This window comes from Pteronotus mesoamericanus, unplaced genomic scaffold, assembly GCF_021234165.1.
Source record: "Pteronotus mesoamericanus isolate MK-2021 breed Mesoamerican mustached bat unplaced genomic scaffold, CSHL_Meso_final contig_173, whole genome shotgun sequence".
Lineage (NCBI taxonomy): Eukaryota > Metazoa > Chordata > Mammalia > Chiroptera > Mormoopidae > Pteronotus > Pteronotus mesoamericanus.
The window spans coordinates 11,789,093-11,816,264 of NW_026555072.1; the positions used below are offsets into that span (position 1 = coordinate 11,789,093).

The 27,172-nt window shown below is 37.6% G+C and overlaps 1 protein-coding gene across 1 annotated transcript in view; it reads right to left on the reverse strand.

Moving 5' to 3' along the window:
* Positions 1–26,544, reverse strand: part of OTC (ornithine transcarbamylase) — a 60,825-nt gene extending 34,281 nt beyond the window's left edge. Inside the window, exons 1-4 of the mRNA XM_054566558.1 lie at positions 26,355–26,544; positions 14,111–14,249; positions 12,585–12,666; positions 7,895–7,982 (exon numbers count right to left, since the gene is read on the reverse strand). Of these exons, the coding sequence (XP_054422533.1) occupies positions 7,895–7,982; positions 12,585–12,666; positions 14,111–14,249; positions 26,355–26,431 (386 nt within the window). The 5' untranslated portion in view covers positions 26,432–26,544. The remainder of the gene's footprint in view (positions 1–7,894; positions 7,983–12,584; positions 12,667–14,110; positions 14,250–26,354) is intronic.
* Positions 26,545–27,172: the final 628 nt, after the last annotated feature.

The following is a 27,172-nucleotide window of genomic DNA, read 5'->3' on the forward strand; positions in this document are numbered from 1 at the left end:
ATATTCTCATAGGGTCTTGTCGTGCATTCTTCCCTTTGTCCCATTCTGCCTTAAATAAGACCATGTGCCCTTTAAATTCCAGTTTGTTACCAATGCTCTCCCTTATCAGTAGAATACCTGACTGGGAAACAGTTGGAGGAACTTTTTGGCTGTGCATAATGATACTACTGAGAACCCTGTGTTCATTTAAAAGTATGTTTCCTATTTTTCATTTTATTTATCAAAGCGGGCTAAGGACTTAGAGGAGACATGGATTTTTATCCCCAATGTAAACTGGTAAAGTAATAAACTTGCTGACTGAGTCTCCCTCTAGGAGGACAATATTCCAGCACTCTGGTATCACTTCCCAGGTTATAATTTTAGTTATATCAATGTAGGAATGATGAGGAAAAAAGATAATGGCTTCAGCAAACCTAGATGGGCTCCTCTCAAATGGGCTGGTGTTGGAAGGAGCCCAGGGATGTTGAATGAAATTGCCGTATAAAATTTATTCACAAAGGCTTCTATAATTGCCAGGTTATTTTGACTTAGACATTAGTTCCTATCTTTGAGGACCTCAGAGATAAATGGGTAGGGCATAATGGCATTCAGAATAACCTACTGAAAATATGCTTTAGGAATTCGAGGTTTGTGACAGTGTAAGCTGACTAAGAGACAACAGAGATGGCCAGAACTGAGTCAGAGCTTATCCTGAGATTGAGTTAGGCCATCACCAATTCGACCAACATTAACTTGAATTTCTTCTGTGTGCCCATCCTTCAAAAGTATGATCTCATTTATCCTCATATAACTCACTAAGATAAGTATTTCTATCTCCATTTTACAGCTGAGAAACCTAAGACTCAGAAACAAGTGGTCCTAACCACAGGGTCAATGTAATATGAGCTGTGAATTAAACCAATGCCTGATCCTGCTTGAGAGCCCCTGCCCTTTACACTATGGCAAACTGCCTCTAAACTATGAATATATCATATTTCATGCTGGGATGGACTGCCTTTTGTTACCATTTACCCAAGGACGTATAACTGCCATGCCTGCTAGCTTCTTAGTGACCCCAGTAAAAATCATGGAGATGCCATATTTCCCATTAGATACCAATTATGTACCTAATTAGGCGCATATTTCCCATCAGATGCCAATATTAAAATATTTCACGAAGGAATCTAAGAAAGATTGTTTTTGGTCTTAATATCACTGCTATATATAGGTATATATCTTAATGACAGTATTATAGGTTTTTAAAACATTTCTTTCAGTATGACAGTGGTTCATTCTTTCTCTTGAGGATCATGACTCATCCACAAATCCATCCATAATTTCCATTATTTGAGTTACCTGAATGACAATGATTTGAAACCCTTTCATGTTGTTGCAGGAAAATGTGCGTATGTGGTTTATAGTGGTTGAATGATGTCCCCTAAATTCATGTCCACCTGAAAACTCAGAATGTGGTCTTGTTTGGAAGTAGAATCTTTGCAGCTATAATAGTTAAGATGAGGTCATACTGGAGTAGTGTGGGCCCTGATTCCAATGACTGATATCCTTATAAGAAGAGAGGATATATAGAGACATACAAAAAGAAACCCAAATGAAGATGGAGACAGAGTTTGGAGTGCTGCATCTCTAAGTCAATGAATATCAAGGATTTCTGGAAGCAACCAGACACTAGGAAAAGGCAAGGAAGGATTCTTCCCTAGAGTCTTCAGAGTGAGCACAGCCCTATTGACACATTGGATTTAGACTTCTAGCCTCCAGAACTGTGAGAGAATAATTTCTGTTGTTTTAAGTCACCAAGTTTGGGTAATTTGTAGCTCTAGGAAACTAATACAGTGGTTTGCGCTGATTTTCCTTTCTACTAGTTTTACATTCACAGAACACACTTTAGCAATCACTAAGTAAATTACATTTATAAGGAAAGTAAGTAGAGTAGAACAACATTATATTATTTGGTTTTATATGGAGCTTTTCATACACATGGTTCCTGAAGCTGCATTACAAAGTAGTGTATTAAAGTGAAAATGACTGTGAAGCTATTATACACCTTTCAATAGTGGACTCAGAGCATTAGGCATGAACAGCTGTCATTATGGAAGAAACAGAAAGCCTTGAAACTGGAGTGATAATGTCTGTCTGCTGTTCCTAAGTTCCATCAGATCTTAAACTTCAAAAAAATCAGTGATCTGAGTCATGCTAAGGTGTCCTGGTGTCACATCTGAAAAAATAAGCCCAGAGCAAGGGAAAAAAAAAATAGAACATCCAACTCTTAACCACAGAGAATTGAGAACATCTGAAAATACCCTCAAATCTGAAGCAAATTTCATTGAATATATATGTATATGTTTTGTGTCTTTTGATATGTTAGGGTGTGGGAAAGAGTTGCTAAGAGAGGCTTTTCAAAAGAGGGAAGTAAGCAATGGTCGATTCTGTCTGATAGGAGTCTGGCCCTACAGGGACCCACACTGAACTGAGGACACAATTTCAATCTTAAGGCAGTCCTCCCATGGGTGTAGGATATGCTCCCTTACCAGTTAGACTATACAGAGGTAAAGGATATTCAGAAAAATCCAAAAGAGAAATGAGAGCCCTATTGTGGAATAAAAAAAAAAAAAAAAAAGAGTTAACATAGCAGTCCTGACATGACAATCTTCAAAGGGTCTGCTTACAATGTTGGCCCTTGGCTAGTCTCTGGGAACTTGGACTTTGGGAGGGTTTCCACCATTCCTAGAAATAATAAGGATGGCTCGCGGTCTAAACTGTTTGTATAAACAATATGATAAGATTATGCTCAATGCCTGCTTTTTGGGGGAGGAATCTAGAATTTGGGTTCCTGCTAGGCAGAAGATGCCTATGTGACCAGACCCCAGTAAAAATCCTGGGCACTGAGTAAAGACTGGTAAACAATGTTTCACATATGTTGCCACAACTCATTGCTGGAGGTTTTAAGAATATCCTGTGTGTCTCCACTTGGAGAGGATTTTTGTGCTTCATCTCCCCTGGACTTGGCCCCATGTGCCTTTTTCCTTTGCTGAGTTTGCTTTGTACTCCTTGTTTTGTATGAATCTTAGCCATGAATAGGACCATATGCTGAGTCCTGTGAGTCTTAATGAATCATCAAACCTGGGGATGGTCTTGGGGAGCCCTGACAGACTAGCTTCTTCACAACAGCAGTTCACAGCTTCGTCTCAGTGCCCCTTCTCCCTCCACTAGCACCCTCAGATCATATGAAAGATTTTGAAGAGTGAACAGGTTTTATTATTGTAATCAAGAAAGGAAAAAGCAACACATTCTATTTTGAATGTGTATTTAAGTTTTTTATTCCTTGATTTGATTTTGTTTCCTTCTTTTGGTGTTTGTAAGGGTATTTTTTTTTATCTGTGGATTTAAAATATGTTTATTTGCAGACTTTAAAACATTGCTAGCTGTCCTTCTGTTCCTGAATACATCAAGCTTGCCTTAACCTTTTACACCAGCAGTTTTTTTCTGTCCACAATGCTCTTCCCACAGCTTTGCATACCTGGCTATGTCTTTTCTGTGAGTTCTCAACATAACTGTCACCTCCTCAGAGAGGCCTTCCCTGATCACCCAATTTAAAGTAGTCCTCACCCCTCCCACAGAGCACCTTGCTTGAGCATCTTGCTTTAGCTTCATCATAGCACTTATTTCAACCTACAACTCTAGTCATACTTCATTTATTTGTTTGGTGAAAATCTCCTCCCTCTACAATATAATTTCTACTCAAACAAAGCTTTTGTTTATTTTGATCAGCATTTTATTCTCAGTGCTAAAACAATGCTGGGAAGAAAAACTAGGCATTTAATAAATATTTTTGAATAAATGAATAATTAAATCATTTGACTAAATGAGTGAGACACTTTGGAAATTGCACTTAATAGCCTTCAGGAGACTAGCCCAATTTTGCCTTTTTTTCCTGTCACCACATGCACTGTATTCTGCGCCCTGGCCCCACCAGGCTCTTCTTTCACCAGTGGGCTGTCACTTTTATATTCCACCAGGCCTCCAAAACAGCCATACAGGAAGTCGGAGAAGCAACACCGTCAATCATTGCCAGGTGTGCACTCTTCTCTTTATTTGAAAGGCAGAGCACTGTTATTTAAACATCATCCCATCTCTTTGCATCTTACAAAGTTTAACTTCCACAAAAAGCAAGAAGGCGATTGCTATGGATTACACAGTGCATATTGACAGAATAGATGCCATTAAGATTCACTTCCGCCCTTTCTCTTGTCTTCTTGAATTTAGATTTACTGAATTTTGGGATCTCAGCCATATCTTGTTTGTCAGATATTTTGGCAGTTTAAGTAGTAATGGGATACACAAAAGAAAGTCAGATTTCCACAATGGCTACTCTACCCCCTTTTTTGACAGTCCCACCTCCCATTGCAGCCTCATCTGATATTGCATGAGCCTTATTCTCCTTGTATCCTGAAAATTTTCTCCTGCCTTTCTTTAATTACACCTGCCCAGGTTCAGCCTTCTGCAATTCTCCCACAGTGAAACTCTGCAGCTCATTTTCTACCACTGAGCTCATATTTCTATTTCTCCAGCTCTCAACTTCACCCAGTCTTTATCTCCAATGATCTGTGGCCAATTATTTGTATTTGGGGGTTCAACTCTTAATGAAATATGTCCAATACCTAATCTATCACCTTCTCCCCAAAGCAAAAACTTCCTTTATTTTCTTTCTTCTAATATATACATACATATTTTAATAATAACTGATCTTAAATCATTTTCTTTGCACTATCAATGTACCCTTCATAATCAGTTATCATAAAACAATATAAATAGCTTATTACCTGTCTCTTCTTTACCATCCCCTTCACTAATGCACTAGCATAGATTGACAGCACAAGAATCCCAGGATTACAATACATCCTCCCAGTTCAGAGTCTCTCAAAGTGTGGTCCAGCCACCCTTGCAGCAGAATCATTTGATATAGATGCCCACACACCATCTGAATCCTAACTTGCAGAATTAGAAATGTTCTCTCTACCTCCTATGTCTACCCCAATCCAAACTACTCTGCAACTGTCTACACATGGTTTACATTAGGGCACACATCTGTTTAAAGACCACACTTTTGTATCTAATACATTTGCATGAAAATATATCTAATACATTTGCATAAATTGAGAGTATAAAGTTAACCTTAAGGATCAGAACTCCCTCACATTTTAGAAAAGGTAATTAAGATCCAGAGAAATTTTCACTTATGGAAGTTACAGAGTAGGTAGGTGGCGAAGGTTGGATTAGATCTCATTTTGTGATTTTCAAGCAATGCAGAAAAGAGTTAACATAGCAGGCCTGACTGCTGTCCTTTGAAAGCCCTGCTTGTAAGATGCCCCTAGATGGCATCTGGGAACTTTGATTTGCACAGGGTTTCCACCATTCTCAGTACTGATAAGAGCTGCGCCTAAAATGCTTTTACAAACAATATGGTTTAAAGCAAACACCTGCTTTCCTTCTGGGAGTCTGGGATTTGGGTACATGTCAAACAGAGGATGCTATGTGACCATCCCCCAGTAAAAACCCTGGGCACTGAGTCTCTAAGGAGCTTCCCTGGTTGGCAACATTTCGCACATGTTGTGACAACTTGTTATTGAGGGAATTAAGCATGTTCTGAGTGACTCCACTGGGAGAAGACACTTGGAAGCTTGCATCTGGTTTCCCTTGGACTTTGCTACCTGTCCTTTCCCTTCATTGCTTGTGATTGGTATACTCTCACTGTAAGAAACCATAACCATGAGTATGACTATATGGTGAGTCCTGTGAATCCTACCGGTGAGTCATCAAATACGGGGGTGGTCTTGGGGACCTCATGACACAGAAAACAATGATTTCCATAACATATTTTATTGACTCTCTCATGGGATGTTTTAAGAGGCAGTAGGAGTAGTCAAAACAGCATAGCCTAAAAAAAACCAGCGTGATTTAAATGCTGACTTAGCTGCTAAGACTGAGTCATGGTTTCATTGTCTATAGAATTGGGCCAATAATACTCACTTTGTATGGTTTTTAAAAAGATTTGGAGGTAATAATACAAGAGATTCATAGTATATACCTTTTAAGAGGGAACAATTGTTTTCATTCAGTCTTTTGGATTAGATGGAATGATCAGAAGGAATTATATGGATCAAATTTCATGTATCCATATATTCATGAAGCAATGGATGTAATTATGTATGTGGACTACAAAGTCCCAATCATGTTGGAACCTGTGAGCAGATTGTTTTTCTCAGGATCTGCGTAGAGCTCCTCAAATTAATGACTTGCAGTGGGGATTGTGTGGAGAGCAAGCACAAAAAGAACATGTTTATACTCATCCTTAGCTTTCAATCCATGCTTGGCTACCTGTCTCTTGCTTTTGAACTCCTGCCCACTCCACTGATTTCTGAGCCCTGACCCCTTTCTGGCCGCCAAGCTGCACTCTTAACTATTTACTGAATGCTCGGCTGTTCCTCCCACTGTACCCTTTTCCAACCACTGGCTCACAAAGACTCATTCACCATCATTCATTTGGCCCTATATGGAGAATCCCCACTGAAACTCTACCTTGGCTGAATCGCTGGCTTCATCTCTTAACTGGCTTGTGATATTTGCTCTTGAATAAAGTATACTTCATTTTTGTGAAAGGAGAATTACCAGTCAAATATAATTCTAGTCAGTGGCAGCATATATGGAAGAAAAACTCATTTATGCTTATTTACTCTTTTTGTCCAACACTTCTTAATACTAACATTGTCTCATCTGAAATAATGTAATGAAAAGATTTAAAGTTGAGTTATTTCAAATCTCTTCAACCACTCAAATGAAGCGGTTTCTTTAGTGTATACTAGGGTAGCTGCCATAAAAAAGCAGAGAGTGTCTGCAAGGAGTTGCTTTATGGCACATCATTTTCAGAAAAAAAAAATCATTAGTCTTCCATATCAAGGGTAAAATATCTAAACAGAGACATTTGCTCTGTATTTCTCAACCAGACATGACATAATTGTGAAAGTATTGCATGAGGAATCAGCGGACCCATGTTTCAAACTTTAACTATAATATAGTTGATAGGAGCCTTTTCCCACCTCTACTTTCATCTGGGTAGGGGTGAGAGTTACTAGAACTTGCCAGTAGAATGTGAGTGGAAGTGATCGTGTCCCTGCTAAGGTGACTTTGAAGCAAGTATCCTCACTCAATGCTCTCTTCCCCTAGCTCCTGACTGGATGTTGACACCGAGGGTGACCTTAGAGGCCACAAGTTCAAGACTGTAGAGCCATTCTCATCCAGAGTCTCTCAGTGGCCACATAAATAATCAACTCTTCCCTCTTACCAATCAGGAACATCTGCACTATGTTAAGTCATTGACATTTTGAGATTTTGTATGATAGTAGCTAGTATGTCCCTAATTAAGTTGTTTCACCTCTTTATGCCAACCTCTTTGGGTTGTTATCAGGATTAAATGAGTTAGAACAATACTGACATATAATAAATGCTCAATAAATGTTGGCTATTAATATTATTACCTGCTTTAAGGCTAACTAGTTATGTATGAGGCATTGAATATGTCAATTTCCCTGGACCTCTATTTCGATTGTAAAATGTAACAGTCATGCCTGATGATCCCTAAGTTTCCCTAAATTTGAAGTTTTATAATAAGAAACCTCTTCAAACTGTTAAGAAAAAAGTTATCTTAACTCACAGAAAGTGGCCAGAAGATGAGGTACAGTTATTCCAGAACATCAAGTAAAGAGGAAAAGAAGGAAAACAGACAATAGCACATCAGATACTAAGAGGGGGAAAAAACATTATTAAAAGAAAAGCATATTTTGTTATTGAGATGTATCCATCAATTTTGAAATGAACTTTGAAGAGAAGAAGGTTTACAAACCGGGCTGTGTCCGTGAGACTTTCATTCACACCCAAGTGAATATCTTGGGTCGTAAGAAAACAAGGGTGACCTCCCAGAAGTGCAAAGCCTATAATAAAATAAAGAGAAAACAAAAAGCATTTTGAAATAAAGCACTAAAGTAGGTAATACAATTATTATGAACTGGCGCCGTGGAGGCAGGGATTTCCATTGATGCATCACTCTCAAGAATGTAGAATAAATACTGGCACATAGTAAGTGCTCGACAAACACTTGTTGAATGAATTTAGGAGGGATTTTGACTCCAGAGAGAGAGCCCATTTTTTTCAATTGCAAACATTTAATTTTGTTAACAGAAAGAACAGAATGTTCGGTTATGTGTGAAGTGAGCTAATGGGATTTAGTGATGATTATAATCACTAATCTTTCTTCCTGAGTACTTCATCTGTTTATAAACAGGGAAAGTCACCTAAATAAATATGAGTACTGGAAATTCATCAAGAAAGTATTTATTGTTTACCTACCATGTGTCTAGCACAGGGGTAAATGTCATGGAGGGTCGGAGACTATGGAAGAATGTTTCACACACAGTTTAAGACCTCCTGGCAAGTCTACTCCAAGTCACAGTCTTACTCTCACTAAAGGTCATCTTGCTGCAAAAACCCAGGATTAGATCGTTACTTTTTCACTTTCCTGTGTGTGCTATAAAGATGCTCATCAAGCCTGGACTTATGAGGTCGGGGAGGAAGATGAGTTACAGAAAGTGTTAAGAAGTAGGAGTCAAAGCCTTCAGCCTCTAAAAAGGAATTCCCCTCTGCAGTTTGGTCTCTGATCCAAAAGAAGCCTCAGACCTTATTCCAAAAGCACAAGTCAAGTATTCATCAGTTTATTAGACCTGGGTGGCAGTAACTGCTTTAGGAGGATGTCAGAGGTTTTGAGAAGAGACCAGGAGCTGCCGTTGCTGATGAGAGGAGGGCAGAGGGACAGGTTTCTACTCTCTCTTCTCCCTTCATCCAGAGAAGTCTGCTTTTATCTGTTTCATTTGTTTATGCATTCACATCAGTCATTTTTGAACAGAGTTTCTTCTGTTAATACCTTAATTTATGTCTGGGAAAATAATAGTACATTCCCCTTTGCTCTTTCTTTTTCTCACACCCCTGGAAGCTTTGGAAGAAGGGGTATAAAAGAATTCGTGCACTGGAAATCTGAGCGCTCTGAAGGCTCTTGCTGGTAGAACTAAGGCAGTCATTAACCTCTCTGTTCTTGACTTTCCTACCTAAAGAATAGTATCATGATTTTTATATTGCCACCTTTGTAAAGGTGATGAATTTGAGCAGCCTGGAAAACACCAGCTTCTATTTTACCTTGAAAGTCAAATACCAATGTTAAATAGTGAAAAGAATCATCTTTTAGGATGCTCTGTGCATTTTTCTATCAGCTACTGCACTTACAAAGATTAATAAATGTATCTGCCTATCTGCTCAATTAACTTGCAATGAAAGAATATAATCATCAGTAAACACACAGGAGAATTGCACGGTTTGCCAGGCAGGCATAAACAAAGAGCGGGTGAGGAATAAATGATCTACATCTACACACAGTGACATTGATACATCTCTCAAACCTAATGCTGAGCAAAATAAGCCAGACACAAAAGAGCATATGCTGAATGATTCCATTTATATAATATTCGAAAACAGGCAAAACTAATCTGTGACGTTCGAAGCCAGGATAATGGTAATCGTAGGGTGGAGGTAGTAGCAACTGGAAGGAGATACAAGGGAGGACTCTGATTGCTATTAATGTCCTGTTTCCTATCTGGGTATTAATTACAACGATGTGTTCATTGTAAGAATTAATTGAGCTATATGCTTAGTGATTTTTGTGTTTTCTATAGGTATGTTACATGTTAATAAAACATAACATAAGCAATTAATATGGCTTAAGTGGGATGGGCAATTTTATTCTGTCCCTTGGGATAAGCAGAAATATTGCATATCTCTGCAACTCAGGCTTGGGATAAAATCTTCAAGGACTGTCCTGTGAGGATCACCTCATCCTAGAGGTTGGCACAAATCTGGGCCAGTAATAGGCAGTTTTAATTACATCTTATCTTCAATTCTAAGTACCAAAGTAAAAGGTTTTGATGAAAAATGGTGCTAAGAGACAACTATTAAGATGCACATGTACACAACAGAAAAGCTCTACCATGTTCTTGGTTGAGGTTTACCATTTCTGTAAGTATTTAAAGCAGCTACTTATTCTGACTGATTCGCCTAGTGTTGAGCTTGGCAGAATGCCATATGCAATTAGAGCCCAGGGTATTTATTGAGGATAATGATGAATACTCTGTGAACTTTAACTTTTTATGGCCTTCTATTCCTTTTCTCAGGTATTTGTTGTTACAGTTTGCAATTTTGTGCAGGTTTCAGAGCCCTTCTTTATAGATGGCTATCATTTAACAAAAAATGCTTAATGCCATCTTTAGAAACAATGTTACTGGAATAAAACATGACTATCTCATGTCTAAATTAAATTAGATACTGACAAAATACATTTAATAATAGCTTCCAATCCTGCATCTGCCATTTATTAGCTATGTGTCTGGGCTGTTTGCTGAACCTGTTTCAGCTGGTTTTCCTCAATAGGCTGATCCTTATAGACTTGTCATGAAGATTAAGTGAGATAATCCATGTAATTAATGTAGAGTACTTGACACAGGGTCTGCACCCAAAGGTTTATTAAACATTCACTCTTGGTTTTATTAATAGCTTAACAACCACATTATATGTGAACAGTAAAACTGATCACTTATTCAGGGATATTCAATAGCAAAAATAACATGTGAACAGAGAAAAATGGTAGAAAACACACCGTCAACTAAGAAGAATTAGATTTAAGAAACTTAATATTGAGAAATTCTCTATGTATTAATTCTTTTGTCAAAAAAGAAACTCCTCATACTAATGACGAAATGAAATAAAATTCTGCCCAATTCATGGAAGACCCATGTTGAAAGGACACAGGATTTGAGAATCACTAACTGGTTTAGAAATATTTATTTTTATTTAATGGCAGATGTCCACATGATCTCTTAAAGGAGCCACCTTTAAAGAGCAAAATATTCTCATATGTTTTCTTTCTATGACTTTAAAGATTAGGTGACACCTTATATATTTCCCTTCTTCCTCCTTCCTTCTTTCAGGGGACAATGGGAATGCATTAATAACAGTGAACTTGGCATCTGAATCCTGGTGCTATTTGTATTAATTTAGTGAACTTAAGAGGCCACTTAATCCTTCTGAACTTCATTTTGTTATGTATTTGATAACTCCATTACTTATCATTACAAGGCAAAAATGGCATGAAGCAGATGTTTGCTTCTAAGTCCTAGAAAGCTCAGGTGCTTGTAAGTGGGGTAAGGTATTTCAAGATCGACCAATGTGTTTTTGTTTATGATACTGCCTCCTCAATTCTATCCATTTGCCCATTTGGGCAGTCACATTGTTTATTCAAGGAAGTTTTGGTAGAACAGAAATGCAGAGAGAAAGAAAAGAAGCAATGTGTGGCTTATAACTTTCAAAACAGACTTTTTGAAACTTAGTACAGAGGTAACCATTTGAGGAAAAAAAAGAAATTTTTGTTTTAACAGCCTAGGATTCCAGCTACAAACAATAGATTTGAAAGAATACATGGATAGTCAGAGCAAGCTTTTTTCTCCTGCGTTATCACTGGGCCTCCAGTACTAGGAAATGGAAAGGGAAGAAGAGGTGCAATAGAGAAATAGAAATTGGTGGGTCTTTGACACTGTAAATTCCTGTCTGTACCCCAGGCCAAGTACTTCAGGTTGGGGATCATAATAGAAATTTTAGAAGAGTTTGGGGAACCCCAGAGCTGAGAACCTGTGTCATGCTTTTAAGACAGAGATCTAAGAGGCAACAAATGTAAACTCCCTGGAACCCAGCATGAGCAAGGAACGATATAGTAGAGAGAGCCTTGTGGTATCTCTGTGCCCAGTGTGGCATGGAGAGCTGCCAAGAGATTGAGAGAGCCAAGCTAAGATATATTTCAGGTCTTGTGATCAGAGTGAAGTAAACTCCATAGTGAATGAGAGAGAGCCAAGGTCCAATAGGGATACAGAAATCCAAGCAGACTCCAGCATTAACCCTTTGATGACCAGATACCCATAGCCCTAGATGTCTTGACATTCATATATTCTCTAGGACTTAGGCACAACTGTAATGTAAAGGATAGGAGACTCTAAATTGGCAAAGAAACCCCTGGAATGACTGAGGATTGCCTAATATTTCAGAGATTAGGTTTCCACCAACCAGCAAAATTGGTACAAATAAGATAAAGTTCTTTACATGTCAGAAGAATACACATTTCTGGACCATATGAGTTTGAGACATGAGAATTTGCGCCTACTTACATTTTGTACTTAACATTAAGTGCTGTTTGGGACTTCTGGTCAAGTCCTCATTGAATTCCTACAGATGAGGCTAATCTTTCTGCTTTCAGCTTCTGAGAATTGGAAAGGGCATTGAGAAGCTTTCACTCCTGCTCCCAGAGACAGTATTTCCCCTCTGTGGTTGCTAAAGAGAAAGACAGATTCCCCTCACTCCCCAGCCCACACTGGGTTACTCCTCCTAGGTCCTTACCCTCTCTGGCCACCTCTTCAACACAAGGGTGGTTCTGTCGGTGGACTCACCTGTTTCTGTGGACAATCTTGTTCGAGTACTTCTTTTTTCAAAAATCATGCTTAAAGCCTTGCCTTGCAACAAAGGCAAATACTGAAAATCAAAGACAACAATACAATTAAGATGAAAAATATCTAATATCAAAGATTATGTTTCAACATTTATTCTTTACATTATCAGAAATACAGAATAATTAATCACTGCTTCCAAATAAGTATTCAAAATGTGACTTAAAAAGTGAAGTTAAAGTGTTTTTTTTTTTTTCATTTTCTATACCAATGGGGAAAGGGAACAGGAACTCCCAAAGATTATTGATATATAATTAGAATATAATTATTAGCTGCTTTGGGTTCGGTCTGAACACTTGTTTCAAAGTATATTAATATTTCACACTAGAACCACCTTCTTACTTAAATCCATGTAAGTCCCCAAGATGCTTGGTTTGGAAATGTTTTCTCAGCTAGGAACATGCTACCCTGTCACAACATGGGGCACTAAGACTCTAAAAGATGAAGCCTCAGAGTGTCAGCTACTTTCATTATGCATTTTCGTAGGAGTGCAAAGGTTTATTTCTGCAAGTCATGTGGAAACAATCTGGAGAATTTAGTGTGAGGTGGGGCTCTTTCTCCTTCCTCTTCTATAGATGGACTTTTCTGACAGGATGAGCTCTGGAACAAATAGATTCCTGCCAGTTAAACATCCTCCCACACAATGTAAAGAACAAAGGCCTGGGATCTTGGGGGGATCCTTTCTCCTTATTTCAGGTCTTCTAAAGGAATACCATCCCGTAATAGTTGTAGTCACTCTGTTTACAGTATGTTCATAGGAACTTGAAGAGCTCATGAACTAGATAAGAAAATCAAGGTTGTGTAAAAATTTCTCAACCTGTAACCAACTTTTTAAAAAAGTTTTTAAACAAGCTTGGAATACAAAAATGCTTTCACAATTAAACAGTCTAAATTAAGCTACTGCATTAATTAAGTGTATTGCAAACATAAATTGCTCAAAATGCCGAATAATGATTACAGCTAAGCACCATATCCCATCTTTTCTCCTACTTGGTTACCATTTAATTGGTTTTTTTTTTCCTAATCTAAATTTTTAAAACATCGTCACATCATTGTAAATTTTTTGACATTATCCTAATGATCATATATCTGATACGCATTCACAATTAAAATTTGTGGCTAGAAAAAATTTATCATCCTTATTTTTATCTTGATAGAACACACAGAGAGGAGAAAGGAGATATAGAAATAAAATCTTTCCGGAGAATGATTCTTTAAGTTCCGATCCAGTTAATAATGAATTTCAACATTATACATGAAAGAAGTCCAATGACTTGTCATTGAATAACTTATTTTTATGCTTTTTATATGCCTGTACACTCAGTGATAATCAATTACCTTGACTGTGTGGTTTCATTTCTTGCTACTGTTTAGGAATTTTAATGTTTTCTTTTCCCTCTTTCTTTGTAAGACTGTCTTTTAAAAAGCTGATTGGTAGTAATGGAAGGTAAGATGAAAATGCTACATACCTCTCCTTTTTGTTTTATCCTAAATTTCAAATCTGCTGATAGCCATAGCATATACTTAATTTCTTCTCCTGTAAAGTCCTTTAGAGTGAGGAGGTCACGACCCTTCAGCTGTACTTTATTTTGTAGTGGTTGTCCACATCTAAAAAAAAAAAAGAAGAAGAAAAATGTATATATAAGAAAAAAATTACGTCCTGTGATGACTCATTGTTTTATTCTTAAAACAAAACAGTAAATCACATGTAGCCTCGTGTGTCTCTGCAAAGTGCTAATGCATTAAAATTGATAAGGCTGAGGTTGACATTTTAGATATTTTGTATTTTGATTTTTGAGAGAAAATAATTTGAAGAAAGAAATTGAATTCTCATTTGCTGCAAATAGCCATATGAGTGGCTTTGCCACTTACTAGTTGTGCAACTTTGGGTAACTTAACCTCTCCCTTATAGGGTTTGTTGTAATAATTTATTACATAGACATCAGACAGTATCAGGCATATAATAAGCATTTGACAAATTTTAGCTATTATTATTGAAATCATTCGATTGTACAATCAAAATTTGTAATATGCATACAATAGAAAACAATGTCATTCTTTTTTCCCCTAATGCCCTTCAAATCTATTCTTTGAGATTTGTTCTTTCTACTTGTCCCCGGTCAAATACAATGGACCTTGGAGCTTTTGTAGTAATTCTGAGGAGGGAAAAAGTTCTCTGCTTGCTTTACTCCCTCAAAGAGTCTCAGTAAAATGATATATAATAATAAGAATGATTTTTCAACTTTAAGAGATGTACAGCAAGTTAATACCTATAGGCAGAAGAGGGACCATAAGCCGTTTCCTCTGATTCCCTGCCATCAATTCATCCATGTAAAGACAAAGGAAGGTCTGTTCTAGCAATCTAGCATTGATGTAGGTGCTTGGGTCTGATACTCTCATGGGGGTGCTTTTCAGGGTCCCTTGGAGACTCTCTCAACTGGGAAATGCCAGCAGTTCTTGATGGCAGACAAATACATCTCCTCTGCCACACAAGAGCCTACCTCGACTCTTTCTGCTGACATCTCCCCACCGCCTCAGCAGGACTTTTGGTCATGAGGTGAAACATTATCATGCTCGGTCTCTTGGGCATTCCATATTGGTTCATGAGAAGTCCTTCATGTTCTGTGCTCTTACAAGAGTCAGGTCCATCCTAGTACAGACTCCCCTCTTGTTCTGCCATTAAAAACAGCTAGCCATCCAGTCCCTCTTACTTTAGATTTTCCAGGTATAGGCCTGAAATTTGTATATTGTGTCCCCAAGCTCTCCTATTGTTCAGTGCCCTTGGAGCCACTGTCTCTAGGCTTGAGATGAGGAAAGAATACCCCTCTACGTGGGACGCACCATGCACTTCAAAAATACTCTTCTAACCTACTACCTGTTTCTTGGTTTCTGCATACATTTTAGAAGCCACAGGAAGTCACAAGTGCATTGCAAAACTAACTCTTATGCATATTCTTTGCAAGTCCTGTTTTAGTGATCTGGCATCCCACTTTGGAATGAGGGAAGAGTCAGCACCTATGGGCCTGGGTAGAAACTGAGACAGAAGGAGTCCCATTTTAACATTTTGTTACATTGTGATGACAATAATTGTTATTTGGGATGATCAGTATAGATTGAGTGCCGGCCTGTGAACCAAAGGGTCACTGGTTTGATTCCCAGTGCAGGGCACATGCCTGGGTTGCAGGCCAGGTCCCTGGTAGGGGGCGCATGAAATGCACCCACACACTGACATTTCTCTCCCTCTCTTCCCCTCTCTAAAAATAAATAAATAAAACATTTTAAAAAATGACCATGCTTAAATTCCAGCCTAAGAATAAAGCTTGGGCTACTAGAGATAAAGAGTTAATTCTCTGGTGGGATTTATGTCTTTTGGCAATGATGATAAGATGATAGGTAGGAAAATCATAAATTCACTCAATTTGTTGTTTACATGGCATGATATACAATAACTTTAAACAAATGAATATTTCTCTAAACATCCAACTTTCTGGCAGAGTTGATTTGTTCATTTAGTATTCAGTAAGTGAGTAGATTTTTTTCAGTAGACCTCTTGTGAGATTAAGCTCTTCATAGATTGTAGTTTTTAAGGAAACTAACTTCCACAATGATGGTTTGCGGGTTAATTTGCTAATGGTTGATTAATTGATTTAATAGAAGGTTCTAATGATATATCCAACTCCAACAGAAAGCAGTGTTTACAACTTATATGTGAATCAAAATTTTGGTTAACATTCTTATTTCAAAAATGAACCATTTTTTCAATTTTTAAAATATGTGATTCACATATTCTCCACATAGAAATTTCTTTAAAGCATCAGTCCTCAGTTGTGTTTTGTTTGTTTTTTTTACTACAGACTCCTTATATTTAAAAAATTTGAAATGGACCTATAATATATATTAGTTTATATTATATGTGTTAGTATTCTGATAGATTATGTACATAACAAAACATAAATAAATTAAAAATTAAAGTTTAGACTAAGAAGAACCAAATATTTAAAAAATAAATTGTAAATATGAAAAATATTTTGCTGGTTAAAGAAGTTTTCAGAATACCCCTGGTTTGTGTGGCTCAGTGGATTGAACGCCAACCTGCAAACCAAAAGGTCGCCGGTTCAATTCCCAGTCAGGGCACATGCCTGGGTTGTGGGCAAGGTCCCCAGAGGGGGGTGGCAAGAGGCAACCACACAGTGATGTTTCTCTCTCTTTCTCCCTCCCTTCCCCTCTGTCTAAAAATAAATAAATAAAATCTTAAAAAATATTTTTTAAAAAAATTCTAGAATAGACCTTCATTTTCTTTCATCTATGAGAACCCTACTAAAAAGCTTACAAAACTGTGTCCAAGATCTGGATAGTAGTAGTCACCAATTTAACAACTTTAGAGACATGGCATTAGGCAGGAAATTTGTTTTTATATATGTGTTTCAGTTATGTGTTTGGTTCTGATGACACTAGTTAACGATAATATTAAGCAATACTTAGACTATGCAAGTACTGATATTGTTGAGAAGTAAACCAATTGACTGATACTCATGCATTTTTTTTAGGGTCAACTGGATTTGTTTTCAGAGGATCTGCAAACAGGTTTAACATGTCTGGCCTGGAATGGAGGCATGGCAGCTTCATCCTTCCCAATTCACATTTAGGGCAGTTTTGAAAATATTTTTTTCTTCTGGAATAAAGTCCAAGCAACATAAAATCATGGAAGATAAACTCTCTTGACTCTGTGTCTTACAATAATACATTAATATTCCTTGCCTTAACACTTCCTCCAATATTATTTTAAAAGGGGGTAAAACTTTGCTGGGAAGCCCTGCTCCCCAGGATTCAAGAAATTTGGGAAACATCACTATAGCTGTTGAGCTCATATCTATCAACAACAGGAAAATGACCCATGAACCAATTTTGAGGCTTTATTTTTTGTTTGGAGCTCAAGCAATGATTTTCTGGTTATTTGGAGCCCACAAAAGCTGAGTTTCCAAACTGCTACACTTCAGAGATTTAATACCCTCCTCCAATCTCAGTCCCTATAGGGTTTTATTGTATCTACTCCCTTCTAAATAATCACAGAAATACATGTTTCATTTAAGAAAATATTATAGATCTTAAAGTTGTGTTGTTGTTGAATCACAGAGAAAAAGAACTGGAAGTGAAAATTTTGCATGGAACTAAACTATTTTCTCCCTTTTCCATGCAAGGAAATCAGAAAATAATGGTGAAAGAGGAGGCCCAACAACACCCTTAGCTTCTTCAAAAAAGCTACAATTTTGCCCTGACCTGGTAGCTCAGTTAGTTGGAATGTTGTTCTGATACCAAGGTTGCGGTTCCATCTTTGGTCAGAACACATACAGGAATCAACTAATGAATGTGTAAATAAGTGGAACAACAAATTGATCTCTGTCTCTCTCAAATCAATAAATAAAACATTTTTTAAAAAGCTTCAACGTCCATCCCTTATTACCCCAATAGAAGACAAATTGGGGTTTTCTCAAATTTGTCCTTACACACTTCAAGAAGTTTCTAAGTTGGAAGTGTGATTAGAGTTCATTTTATGGTTAGGGTTAAGGTTCTCCTATTGAGATCACATTATGAGATGCTGCTCTTTTTATTTCTGCATTGACAGCTTTGAGTTTAAAAGTAGAAAAGACACAAACATCCTGCATAAATCTTCCTTTTTGTCCAGACCTTTCATTTTCAAACTTAAATAGCAACGGAAACTTTATTTCAATTTTTTTTTCCTTAGACTACAAGTGATCAGAAGAATTATCTCTTTGTGACTCTAGTCTCCACATGGCAGCTGCTGATAATGTTGCCCTCATTCTCATTGCCCTGGAACTGCACCTCCAATAAATGTTAGCAGATAAGCCTTTCTTTTTTCAGACAGTTGTGGCTTTGAATGGTAGGGTGGGACTGTAAATAACCATTAAATATGAATAATCAATGGGGAAAATTACAATTATTCTGTGACTTTTAAAATTGTGTCAAGACATTAAAAAGTCTGTTATTGTCAGTATAAACACATGGTGGAAATTAGTAAGATAGTAAAATATATATATATATTTAGTACACTGTAATTTAAAACATTAGAAATACTGAGGATTATAGTGTTTTTATTTCTTTGTAAAAACTGTCAAGTAGTTTCAGTAATGCACACTATCTCCTTATCACATAACTTCAGACACTGAGCAAGCATCCTTTCTATGCTTTGGCAAATTGTCATATTACTTTCTAAGTTTGAATCAACTTCCAACATTTTATCCTTTGCATTTTCAATGTTGTAAAATACCACTGAGAATTCTTTTAATATGAGGTGTTTTACTGGTGACACTTCCTCTGGAACGTCTTCATATTTTTTGTTACAACCACTTTCCTCATTTATGTTGATAAGTTTGTCTTCACTAAGTTCTTCTGGCTGCATATCTAGAGCCTCTCAAACAGTAGCAGGGTCAATAATCCCACAGTCAGCTAGTTCTTTCATCAATACATTAATATTTGATTCAAATTTAATTACCACTGCTATTTTTTGTTTGTCTGCTGCACTTTTGTCTCTATTGAACAGTTCCCTCTTTCAATTATACCACTGCTATTTTTTGTTTGTCTGCTGCACTTTTGCCTCTATTGAACAATTCCCTCTTTCAATTATCCATTTTCATAAAATGTTGCATGAGTTTAAAAGTAGGCAGCACAACTATGCTTTTTACTGTATGTATGTGAACTGAATAACAGATGCACAATGAGCAATCACCAACAGACTCTGAAAGAAGGAATGTGGTTGGTCACTGATCATGAAGTGCATCTGTTATTTACATAGAGATTTGTGAACTGAAGAGCTTGCAATGAAATTTTTACTTTATGCAACTACTCAAAATTAATATATCATGACAACTGAAATTTAAACATGTACTTCAAAGACTGGACTTATTTAACTAAACTTCAGTAACTGAAATTCCTACATATTGGGACCATGCAAAGGAAGGACTGCCTATACTCCAAATGCTTTCCCATTGTAAGATTCTTTTTTTTAAGATCTATTTTCTTTTCTTTTTAAAGATTTTATTTCTTTACTTTTAGACAGAGAGGAAGGGAGGGAGAAAAAGAGAGAGAGAGAAACATCAATGTGTGGTTGTCTCCCATGCAACCTCCACTGGGGACCTGGCCTGCAACCCAGGCAAGTGCCCTGACTGGGAATCAAACCTGCAACCCTTTGATTCACAGGCTGGTGCTCAATCCACTGAGCCATACCAGCCAGGGCCCACTGTAAGATTCTTATATCCCATTCCTACTGTCCTCTGAGTTCTCAAGACTGGCTTTTAGTCTTCCTTAGGCTAGAAGCTTAAATGCCACATCCTATAAGATTCCTTCCCTGACTGTACTGAGTAGTCTCCACTTTGCCTTCATTTTTTCATAATACTGATCACAATAATTTTTAAATATATATATATATGTTTCTGTTTATTGCTTACTTTTTAACTTGCCATTGGATTATATGATCCATGATGGCAGGGATCCTGCCTGTTTTATTCATTAATATTTATGTAGTGTTTATTGAAATGGCTGGGACATAATAGGCATTCAATAAATATTTCTTAAGTAAATGGATGAATGAATGTCTTTGGGGCAGAAGTAAATCAATTTGTGTAAGAAATTCAGCAGATATTTAGGAATGAATTTAGAGATTTGTCATGGTGGATTTTCAATGCCCTGACTAAGATCTGATGACAAAAAAAGAACACCAAGCACCCCAAACAGAATTAACGCTGAGGCAAGACCAAGTATGGGCCTAAAGTGTTGCTACAGCTGAAATCCCCTGGGGTTCAACCACTCCAGTACAGTACTTGCAGTGCTGAGAATAATGGTTACACATATGCATGTGAAACAAGGAAGTTACAACCTTGAATCCTAAGCACAGCATTCTGAGTCAAGTGCAAAAACCTGGAAAACTGATGAGAGGATGTGATGGAACAAGTTTTTGCCCATGGCAGCATGAGGGCCAAATGTAAAGTACCTTTCTTGATAGTGAACTATACCGATATTTGATTCCCTCTGTCCACTAACCCCTTTTGGACAGAATAAGTCCCCAGGATTCTTGGGGACAAAAATGGTTAGAATGTCATACTGGCATATGAGGGCTTCAGTGACTAACTAGAAAACTTAAAAAACTGCATCTCAACTGGTAAAGAGGGTCATACTGTTTACACAATTGAAAAATCATTAGAGTAGTCACCACCTTTCTCAATTCTATCTAGGAGGTGGGGCAGGAAATGTTTGCTTGGGAAAAAGAGCTGTTTTTCATAGATATCAAGAGCTAACCAGGAAAATTTATCACTGAAAGGAAAGCAAACACAATGGTTCCAGTTTAAATTCCTATCCTGTTTACTATCTCCTCATAGCACCCCCACCTTGGCTTCAAAATGAGACTGCCACACCTCTTTCCTAAATTCCTTAAGCTGTCAGGAGAGAGGGGGGTTGAGGGAAACTGGATGAAAGACGATGATGGGATTAGCCAAAGAACATATATGCATAACCCATAGACACAGACAACAGTCAGTGTGGTGATAGCCTAAGGGAAGACAAGGCGAGGTGGGGGGATGGGGTGGGCAAAGGCAGGGAAAATGGGGACATCTATAACAGTGTAAACAATAAAAATAAAGTTTAAAAAATTAGGGGAAAGTAGAAGAGCTTCACAGTTTCACCATGCTGAAATGCCTCCATCCTGGGCCCCCTTTTTTCCTACTCCTTATCAAGTAGTTCTTACTTTCAGGTGATAAACTCACGCTTGAAGCAGCCAGTTAAAAACACTGGCGTAAATGGCTATAGAGACCCCATGCTGCAGTTGGACGCAGCCTAGTTTGGTTCAGGAGCAGCCAGCCCAGGGCCAGAGTTACTATTTTATTGTTTCCATAAAATGCATGGTCTGCTTGTACTTACGTGCCTCCTTGGTAAATCAGACCTAAATCACATTATCATTCTTCAGCTAATACATAATAGGGAAGGTACAATATTGGAGAAAACAGCAGGAACCACTTACAGATTTTCCTGCAAAACGGTCCTTGTCATTGCAGCCTGGTCAAAGCCAGAAATTTGAAAAAGGCAACACCAGTTCCTTACATTAATCTTATCCTTTGAAAAAAATAATTATAGTGATTTCTCAACCCCAAATCACTGAATGCTAAGAAGTTAAGCCAAGGTAATAGTAGATCCTTGGGTTAGCTTTATCCAAATACCTTCCCAGCTAGAAAATGGAAGAGTACTATTCTCTATTGGAAGAATGAACCTTTTATTGCTAGAGTCTACATTTTCCAACTCTGGTAAATTGTTTGGAGCATGGGGGAAGGCCTGGATATGTTCCCATGTATAATTGTATTTTGTGGGAAGAAAAAGTGCTTGATTTGAGTAAAATGTGGTCAGTCAGAAACAGACTTTGCCAGAGTAGGAAAATATTCAGTGTTAAATGATATTTTGATCACTGTGGAGAATGTGAGATAAAGACTTTAGCTTCTGGAGGCATAAGAGAGAGCCAAAGGCCCCTATTGCTGAGATTTTGGTGCTACTTTAACGTTGCAGATGGATGCAACAGTTAGGGCTTACTTTCTTTGTTGTTGTTCTTGCTGTTGTTACTGACACATTTTGGCAATTCCTAAAAAAGAGACACGGCGCAAGAGTACATTGGCCAACTTGATCAATCTGGAAGGATCAAATTAATCAGAGCGGCGCAATGAATAGAGCATTGGTTTTGAATTCAAATTCTAGTCCTAATTCAACTATTACCTTGGCAAGATAATTTCCCATCTTTGGCCTCCATTTCTCATCTGAAAAAATTAAGAAACTGTACTAAAAGTCAGTGGTCCTTTATATTTTTGTCTTCTACAACATTTATAAGCACAAGATTTTCCATGGGCTATAAGGGAGTCATCGAATTCTCAGTGGCCTCATTTTAATTCTATTCCTTTCTTTCTATTTCAAAAGGCATATTACAATGCATACAAAGGAGAGTGACTTTATTTTTACAAAACTTGATTCTGATCCTAATGATTTGAGAAAAGCAAAATATTTTCTAAATTTATTTTATTATTAACACTAATCACAATAAGTTATTAATAAAAATGTACTTGAAAACTTTCTCACTATTGCCACATACTCACATGTGGTATACATTACTATTGATAGCCAGGTGACTATGTGGTTTCTAAAATATCTTATATTGTCAATATTCTAAAACTGTGAAATTTCCCCTCATCTGAAAATTGAAGACTGAAATGATGGTTAGCTCTGTCTGACCTACTATTAAAGGGTTAGAAACACAAAACTAATGAAAATCTGTAGCGGTCTCTATTTCTTTTATGTTAATTACTAAATTATTGAAAATAACAAACTAGGAATAAAACCCAAATTCTACTGTTGACCAAGGGAAACATTTTAACCTTCATTTCATTCCTGGTCTTATGTCCTGTATAGTTTTTTAAAGTCAAGAATTATGTTTTTTAAAAGGCATTCATTTTTAGTTATGAAAGAAAATGTGAATAATCACAGAGGACTGTCTCTTCTATGCAAAAATATGGATGGACTGCCATCACTTCGTCTGTATCCATGTGTGTATAGATGGGCATGAGCATGAGATGAAGGGAACATAATGAGTTATGTAAACCCTTAGAGAGGTCTGGAATGAAATACCTGAAAACCAGTCACCTCCAGCTCCAATCCATAACCTCCACAGATTGGGTGGCTTAGCTCAATATTCTCTGAAGAAATTTCTATCTGTGAGATGAAATTGAACTGCACTTACAAAGTGGTCTTCTCTGATAAAGAAAGAGATTTTTTAGTGGTTTCTTTAAAAGATAGAAGTGGTTTCCCTAATAGGCAACAAATCATAGGACACTGTCTATTATCCAAACACAGCCAGGCTCTAAAGCCTCATTTGTGAGATGAAAAGCCTATAGATTGGGTGTTTTTGGCAGTCTTGGTGTCTGACCTTATTGATTTTGTAATAATAATAATAATAATAATAATAATTGACTAAAAATGATTGATCCAGAAGCCAGCATGGATGGCTTCAGCCTCACTCATGCTGTTATTTTATCATGTCTATGGCCGACATGGCTGCTTACTTCAAAACTGTGCAGCCCCTGTTTTATGGCATTGTGAAACCCTAACTACATGTTTCCTATAACTCTTTAGTGGTAAACTTACGTGGTAGCTTTTGTAACAAGAGCCTTCCAGTTTTCCCAAGAGAGCTGTGTGTGTGGCTCGGGGGGGGGGGGGTGTCAAGTATTTGTTGAAGGCTGAAAATCAAAGTACAATAGAGGCAGAGTTGACAGAGAGATTTTCTCTGTTGTTAAGGGGTCATCAAAGAATGTAGGTCTTACTAGAGATCAGCAATTCTGAATTTACCTTGTTGGTAGCTACTGTGGCTAACTAAAAGAGTAGAAAAGAAAAATACCCATGCTACATGAGAATGACACCATTACAACATTATCTCATTTTTCAATAGATGCTCATGCTCTTAACTTCCTAATAGCATGGGTGATTTGATGCTTTCACATTTTCAAATAGCATATTTTTGCTTCATTCACTGTGAGAGATGACTAGCCAGGATTTTCAGAATTGCAGTCTGGTATAGCAGGATGTAGACAATAGAATATTAGTAAGTATCAAAAAGCCCAAATATTTTGAAGAAGTATTGCAAGTATTTATAATAATAAATATCAGTAATCACTGTACTTCGCAAAGAATATAAGCTCCAAGCTTTGGTCATTTATTCAGTTGATTGTCTTCAGCTCAGTGATAACTCTTAAAAACTATGGAATAAAATTTCATCACACTTTTATCTGATGTAACTCAGTGAGATGGAATAATAAAATACAGTTTTCTCACACACTATATCACTGATTTTCAGTAGCTGTGACTTCATGTGTCTGAAATAAAATATCTTATTTATTACTGTATCTCCAACACCTTGCCTAGGGTGTGGCACAAAGTAGGCGATCAATATATATTTAGTAAATGAATGATTGAACTACTGTGTAGTGGAAGCAGAACAGGCATTACTCTTTTTCCCATTTTATAGGTGAATCAACACCACAGAACAGTAAAGTGACTTGCTCAATATCATATAGCCCGCAAGTGGTGGTGCCAGGCCTTGAACCTGGTTCTTGAGACTCCAGAACCTGAGTTTTCTTCCAGATTCTTGGATATATGGTCTAATTCTGACACTAACTGGTAAAACCCATACTCTCCCTGGACTTCTTTTAGTTTATCTGTATAAAAAGAGAAGGCGTTATTCTGTGGCTCTGAGGTCCTACTTAGGTCTACTACTATGGATTTAATTTACAATATCTTTTATAATGAAACTCTGTATTCTGAGAGTTTTATATTCACCAAAGAAGTGATGGAGTTCAGAGAGGTCAGAGCTGTGAGGTGGCCCAGAGAAGGGGCACTGAGGGCCATTGTCACAGGGTTACTTTCTAACAGTGGGAGAAAATTACAGACTAGAAGCTTCCTCCTTTAGGAAGTCAGTGAAGTTGTTTTGAGGTTGGTTTAGGTTGTAAAGAGGCCCTGGGAAAATTCTATCTGATTGTTAACATGCTCTAATTACTCTAGAAGCTTTCTGGCAACAAAGTCCACATTTGATGACCTTGGTTACACAGCTAGCTCACCACCTTCCCCACAGACACACTATGCCCCATTCTCTACCACATGCTCCAAGGCTCTAAGCTGGATGTAGCTTTATAAAAAAAGATTTATTTACTTATTTATTTACTTATTTATTTATTTTTAGAGAGAGAGGAAGGGAAGGAAAAAGAGGGGAAAACATCAATGTGTGGTTGCTTCTCACGTGTACCCAGCTGGGGACCTGGCCCACAACCCAGGCATGTGCCCTGACTGGGAATCAAACCAGGGACCCCTTGGTTTGCAGGTTGGCACTCAATCCACTGAGCCACACCAGCCAGGGCTGGATGTAGCTTTTATAATTAATCCAGTAGAGACAGCCTCCTTTGCACATGCTACCAAGAATTTCAGGGCTAGATATCACATTTGGATTTTATTTTATATATTTTTATTTTTAAAAATATTTTATTTATTTTTAGAGGGGAGGGAGAAAGAGAGGGAGAAAAGCATCAATGCGTGAGAGATACATTGATAGGTTGCCTCTCACACGCCCCCAGCTGGGGACCTGGTCCACAACCCAGGCATGTGCCCTGACCAGGAATCAAACTGGCAAGCTTTCAGTCCGCAGGCCACTGCTCAGTCCACTGAGCCACACCAGCCAGGGCTTGGATTTTATTATTAAAAATTCATTCTCCGCATCACACATAAGGCTCCAAGTAATTAATCCCCATGCCCTGGACTGATTTATTGTTTTCAAACAAACCCATTGAACACAAGATGAAGGCCCTCTGTAACTTAGTTCCTCTAATTTTCTTCAGCCAGTTGCTCATTTAGAATGCACACAAACAGAAGAGGTCAAGAACTATCCCTGCTATACCTGCTGTGGTTAGTCACCCCAATCCCCAGCACACAATGAAATCTGATTACAGAGGACTGAGCAATGAAAGCTCAGCTGGACTTTAAGACAGCTGTCTCTGAGGGTCGAACCTGGCACTACACCCTGCAGAGAAATGACTTTTGAGGCTGCATTACTCTGCAGAATAGATAAATTTCACTTATCACCATGGTTCCTAAATCACACTCAAATCTCTGGCCATGATCACTTACCGAAAATTTCGAACCACAAAACTGTGACCATTTCTAAGAGCTGCATTGTTCAACAGGATCCTCAAATTAAACAGCATCTTCTTTTGCTAGCGAAAAGGACGGTTCTATGCTCTTGAAAATGCCTCACCAGAGTAGTCAGTAGGGTTTACCTAAAAGCTAAGAATGCTTTTGATTGCAGTGAAAGAGCAAAGGTAATATTAACCTTCAACTACCTTATCAAATTTCCCTGTTTAGAGATACTGCAGGGCAGGGTTCACGGGTATTTGAACTTTAAGCCAAGCTTCACCACTGTGCATTTTTTTTAGAAGGAATCAAACTCTTTTTGGTGCACAGACTCCTCATTTTTCATAATACATTTGTGCTGTCACATACTGGTACAAAATCAATCGACAAGTACTCATTGAGCATATAATATATACAAGGCAATGCAGTGCTGGCCGCTGTGAAGGCACATAGAAACAACTCTTTCAGAAAATGTGAATTGGCAGTGCCAAACCCCAGATGTAGATGTGACAGCCCTGAGTATTTCCAGTGATACCACCTTTCTATCTCTAATGCCAAGCCTTGACACAAAAACAAATAGAAAGAAGTATAGAAAGAAATGCCCTGGCAGCTTTTGGTTTAAGCTTTTTAAAAAATTATTATTATTATTATTATTATTATTATTATTATTATTATTAGTTGGTGGCAAGAAGCTGGAGTGAGGATAGAGGTATAGTAAAAAGGTCTCAGTAGAACTCCCATTGTGTTTTTCACATAGTAGGTCTTCAATAAATCAGTACCTGCCCATTAATTCTAGCAGGAACTCAGAATCAGTA